Raw genomic sequence first — 5,746 nt, 5'->3', positions numbered from 1 at the left:
ACAACAAAAACGCTGAGTTTATACATCCCAAGAAAAATTCCTGTTGCGAAATGGTTGGAGCGAAGCAACCGGCTTAGCAATCACACAGGCACACTGGACACAAAATTTCTGTTTTTTTTTGTATTTAAAAATAAACACATGCAAATCAAGTATATTCACAGAATAATCAAGGGAAAAGGTGAGGGGCAAATTTTCCCATTCGTAATCGCCACTCAAAAATGCAAATAAATATATATTTCAAATAATTGCTTTTGTTGTATTTTTAAATTTAAATTTAAATTTAAATTGCTAGCTCTGGCACAAGTTTGTAAGTAAAATTTTGTTAATATTTATTGACTTGTATTGAGTTTTTAATGGTAGGGTGTGGATAATTCGTAGACACTTTATTTATTATAATATCACGTATTGACCTGGATGCTATCTTAGGCGCACAGTCACTTACATTTTATGTTCCTCAGGGTGAGATTCGAAGAGTGAATAATATGTAATATTATCCAGTAGTTGGGCGTCAATTAACGAGTGTGAGGGGAGGGGAACGGTCGATGTGGGGTCCCTCGCCGCTGTCTCCAATAATTCGTAGCTGGTTGGCCGTACTGCTCTTATGTTGAGATAGGGAGATTGCTGTCTCCAATAATTCGTAGCCGGTTGGCCGTACTGCTCCTATGTTGAGATAGGGAGATTAGGGTGGAAGGGAACTGTCCTTCGATACCGCTGGCCTAGAGACTCAGTCGGAGTTTCATTAGTAGGAGCTGGTGCTCTTAGTTTATTGAATACAAAATATGAACTGAACTTAAGAACTAACAAAAGCTCATGCATGACCGGATGCCCGTGGCAGACCGCTGACCATGCACATTTTGCAGAAGTCATACGATCGCTGTCAGCCAATGAGACAAAGCCACGGCCCATAATGGCACAATATGTTGGCTCAGCTCTCGGGCCCATTAGGGCGGAGCAAAATTAAGGTGGACCACACATGAGTGGTATAAGAAGTGTAATAATAATAATAATAAAAATGATTAATATTAATAAAGGGAATATGAATTGGCCTGCTCAGCCTAAGCTGGGAGTTGGTTGTTAACTTATACTGAAACTGTCCTTGTGGCGTTACAAACGATGTATACTTTATAGAACTTTCTTTAATACCGACTTGAAACTACCCACTTTTTAAATCAATAACCGAAAAACAATCCTTTCCCTCCAAATACTTAAGACAATCTTCTATTAAAAGCAAAGGGAAATTATCACGAAATGTGCACTTATTAAGGCTTCTGTAATCAACACATAATCTGATTTCACCGGTTTTTTTAACTAATACAATTGGGGAGGCAAATGGTGAATTACTCGGACGTATTATGTTATCGTGTAACAACTCTTTAATTGTATTATACAACAGAGATGCACAAGAAGTAGTTAAATCAAATTTATTATTATCAAGTACTGACATTTTTCCATAGTCTGAGTTCTTTGGATTAATTATAATTGTAAAGCGTCAATAGCGTTTCTGCCAAGAATCATAGCAGCAGGTAATATATCATCGAGAACAACAAAAACTTCAATTTCATAAACTTTCAAATTAAACTTAATATAGCATTTAACTGCGCCGCATAGCAAAATATTTCTTCCATAAATTCCACGGTATTTACTCTCGAATGGGTTGGCTTACGTAACATCTTTTGCTTACGAAGCTAACCGCGCTACCGGTATCAAAAATAACATTAATTACTATAAATTCTGTGAATCTAAGTTCATTTATATTAAAACTTACTAATGTTTACCAATTATGTCAGCAACAGCTTGTTGATCTTCCACACTCGCCACTGTTTGCTGCAGTCTTCTAGTCAAACGCTTCGGGCAGCTACGGAATTGATGATCCACGCCTCCACAAGTAAAGCAGCTATACGGTGGACGTATGGGCTTGTTGCAATCCTTTATCATATGTCCCGGCTGACGACAATTGTAGCATTTTAGAGCTGGAAATAACATCGGCGATGTATCGATACATCGATGTCTTCCAAAACTCGGGAAACATCGAGGTTTTCAAACATCGATGTTCGATGTTTCCCCTTTACCCATCACTACTTGGCAGAAAAGTATCTTGGTAAGCTAAGCACATTTTTGATTAATTAAGTAAAATAAACTAAAATAAACGTTCAAATTGGTATACATTTCGACAAATATTGGTGTTGGCGGCGCTTCGATATGGAGAAGACCGCCAACACCAGAATCCACAGCAGAGTCCAACATATTATTCAGTTTTTTACAAACTAATCAATTTCAAAAAATTCATAGCGGTCGAGCGGATTTCATATTGGCTTTGCGACAATACTTTAATGGCAGTAACTTGGACCCAGCCCAATACCCTTTGGATTATTGGAAGGTACACAAAATAACAATTTATTTGGTAACCAACTTAAAAATCATATTTCTTCTTTCAACAGATATCAAATGACGCCGGATTCAAAACATGCGTTTTTAAATACTTCTGCGTACCGGCCACCTCTACTGAAAGGGAGAGGATGTTCAGTAAAGCTGGACTAGTTGTTAGCGAGAAGAGAAGCTCTCTAAAACCAAAAAATGTCAATATGATGATTGGATAATTTAGTTTTAGTTATGTAACTTTTTTCTTATTTTTTTGAGTAGAACTTTATACTGTTTTTTATTTTATTTTTAATTGAATTGTAAATTAATTTTATTTTTTGTGTTGAACGAGTAGTTTAAGTTTCACTTTGAATTTGCAGGAAACAAAAACAGAAAACAATGGATCTCAAATAAAGCATAACTTTTTATAATGAACTTACACGTTGGATTTATTTGTGGTATTCGTTTATAATATTATATGGAGTAAAAACATTTTTCAAAATTACAACCAAAAAAAACTCGATGTATCGATACATCGATGTTTTTTTCTGAAAAACATCGAAACATCGATGTAGGTAAAAATCGATGATTTTCCAGCTCTATAGCATTTCATATCATGAACGCTTTAAGTACCACGACCAGCGTAAGAATTTGGCAGTGATAAAGGGATTTGATCATACTCTATCAAACGGCGACGCAATTGGTCAAGACTCTCGCAAAAATAAAGTGACGCAGTAATAACACTCGTGTCGTTTAATCCGCCAACAATGTGCTTAATTGTTACGAACTGTTTTTTTCGGTGGCAATTCCGTGTAGCAGGATTGCTACGTCGTAGTATGTATGTATGTGTATGTTAATGTTTTCCTTCTAGATCATTCGTGTAAGTTCTAAGAATAAGTTGTTGTTGTTGTACGATGCCGCTCACTGTTCTCTATCTCTCTCATCGCTCTCACACTCTCCCAATGAGTCGGGGGTTGATGCGGATCGTGAGCTGAGAGCGAGAGCAGTTGAACGCCGACCGTGATCCTGAACAGACGAAATTATAAAATAAAGACTAGAAGTACATATATATGTGTGTTGGTGTTTAACTTTGGGGGAATATATCATACCCCTACATCCGCTAGCTCAGTCTTTTCTCAGGGCAGAGTACCCCTAATGCCACAGCTCGCAACATAAATATCGATAACTTCACGGTCTCACATTACTAAACTATCGGTCATCACTAAGACAAAAACGTAAACAAAGCCAAAAATTTACAAAGATTGACGGAAAAATGGATTACATTTGGTGGCTATCGGTGACCTAGCCCAGCGCTCCCACCCAACCATGGGTGCGCTCGAGGTGCTGCAGGGCACCACCCATACTCAGTCGGCAGGAGCCCCTTCCTCGCGACTACGGCGGTTCCATCTCCCCCACTGGGAATGTTTACTCACACATTGTGGGTTTTACAAAGGTTTAATAAATATCGTAAGTACAATCGTTTATATACATGCTCCTCTTAACAGATCTATCCTTCCTCAGCCTTTAGGACCGAAACCTGGCCGCCGTCTTCAACATTTACGCGGTCAAAGCAGAGGATTGGTTTTGCTGGAAAAGGGTAAAGGCGCCGCGGAAACTATGCTCTACCAGTCATGTATTGGTAGAGCTCGCATGGAAACGCGGCCCTCAAAGGAACATACGCGATGCGCGTGTGTATGGTCACCTAATCCTGAGGAGCTCCAAGGGAAAAGAAGGGACAGGCCGAAAAGGTACGTAACTGCACTTTAAGCTATACCATTTAAAACTAATGCTCGCGACCTTTTAAATTTTAGGCAAACAACGAGGACAAATAAGGCTCTCGGGACTAACTCCGGATAAATTCACAAACAGGGAAGTAGATATCAATACATACAGGGTTGCCCATACTCGACGGACCCATGTTTTTTTTTTTTAAATCAAAGAAAAAAATACAAATTTGGCGGTTGGCAATCTTAATCATTTAGTTTGTTCCAAGTAGATTCGTTTACATCAATTTTTGAATATGATATCTTTCAAATGGCCGCCTCTGGCGTTGATGGCGTATTGTGCCCTTTTTGCAGCATTTTCCATCGTTTTCGCCGACATTTCGGTCGGAATAGCGGCTATTTCTTCACGAATGTTGTCCTTGAGCTCTTCTAGGGTCCTTGGCTTGTTAACGTAAACTTTTGACTTCAAATATCCCCACAAGAAGAAGTCAGGCGGCGTCAAATCGGGCGAACGCGGTGGCCAGTCCAAATCACCACTTTTCGACATGTTCTTGGGGACATCTCAACACTGGCTCGTACGGCAGCGATATTCTCGTCCGATCGCCTTGGTCGACTTTTATTTGGCCTCTTCGGATTAGAAAGAGCCTCACCAGTCGTAAATTTTTCGTATAAACGCTTAATGGTGTTCTTAGAAGGCGCACTTTTCACATTTTTTAATTTTTTAAAAGCACGTTGAGTTTTCACAATTGACTTGTTCTGTTGAATGTAAATTTCAACTATTTCAGAGCGCTTGCGTGGCGTGTATTGTTCCATCGTAAAAATCTGCTTGGACTGACGCTTCAAACGCGGTATGTCATTAAGCGATCTGGCATCTCTGTCAAAAGTTATGGCGTCGTCAGATGGGTCCGTCGAATATGGGCAACCCTGTATATATAATAAAGGTACAAATGTATTTAAATTTTCCTAAATTTCAGCCACTATTGGGCCGGGCCTGGAGGCAATGATAGCCCGGGCGGAAGAGTTCTCGACCCCGACTGCCTTTATAAATTATAAATATTAAACACTGAACTACTATCTAACATTAACCTCACTCACTATTTAATTTTAAGCACAAAGACAAATTTGTAGTTTCCCGTCTACCTGGCTGGACAGTATGGCCGCGACTATCTCGACATCTGCTGATCATCGTTCATACCCCCTGCCATATTACATGGCCTCTCTCAAATTGGGTCATTGGATACATGGTCCATTTAAAGTAATCCCAGAGCGAACCGGGATTAATCTTCAAATGGCCAGATCGCCCGCCAGACTCATCCCGCTGCTGCAACTATCGCCCTATCGACCTAACCTATCGACAAAGTCCCTCCCATCCGACTCCAACTGCAACATAATCAAATCACGATCTTCCAACTCAGCTTGGCGTGCAATACTGCACATGGATATAAAGTATTAAAATGCAGTTTCATCACTTTTTTTCTTACGGCGTCTGAGCTGCTCACATATCTCCAGTTTTGTGTTTTTACTTTCAAAAACATCCATCATCTGAGTTCGCAAAGCATCCCAATCAGCAGCACCTTGATAACTTTTTGCTGGTTCAATGAGAAGACGCCTCGCATATAACCATTAGCGATTGAGTGGTACTCCCAACACTGCACGTGCAGTTT

General features: G+C 39.7%; 1 protein-coding gene across 1 annotated transcript; it reads left to right on the top strand.

Moving 5' to 3' along the window:
• The first annotated feature begins 3,598 nt into the window (after positions 1–3,598).
• On the top strand, positions 3,599–4,993 carry LOC119562568. Its single transcript, XM_037875782.1, has 3 exons — positions 3,599–3,825; positions 3,880–4,106; positions 4,170–4,993. Exons 1-3 carry the CDS (start codon positions 3,685–3,687, stop codon positions 4,213–4,215), a joined length of 414 nt encoding a protein of 137 aa, XP_037731710.1. The 5' UTR covers positions 3,599–3,684; the 3' UTR covers positions 4,216–4,993.
• Positions 4,994–5,746: the final 753 nt, after the last annotated feature.

The sequence above is a fragment of the Drosophila subpulchrella genome, unplaced genomic scaffold (assembly GCF_014743375.2).
Source record: "Drosophila subpulchrella strain 33 F10 #4 breed RU33 unplaced genomic scaffold, RU_Dsub_v1.1 Primary Assembly Seq62, whole genome shotgun sequence".
NCBI classification, from domain to species: Eukaryota; Metazoa; Arthropoda; class Insecta; order Diptera; family Drosophilidae; genus Drosophila; species Drosophila subpulchrella.
Note: the sequence above shows the minus strand (reverse complement) of the source record. Positions and strands in the feature narration are given on the sequence as shown.

What these genes read in the sequence shown, in the direction of transcription:
- LOC119562568 (XM_037875782.1), top strand. Translation starts at nt 3,685, where the DNA reads ATGGGTGCGCTCGAGGTGCTGCAGGGCACCACCCATACTCAGTCGGCA. An exon ending in ACAAAGGTTTAATAAATATC is followed by an intron (nt 3,826 to 3,879) that starts GTAAGTACAATC and finishes ATCCTTCCTCAG; the next exon opens with CCTTTAGGACCGAAACCTGG. An exon ending in AGAAGGGACAGGCCGAAAAG is followed by an intron (nt 4,107 to 4,169) that starts GTACGTAACTGC and finishes TTTAAATTTTAG; the next exon opens with GCAAACAACGAGGACAAATA.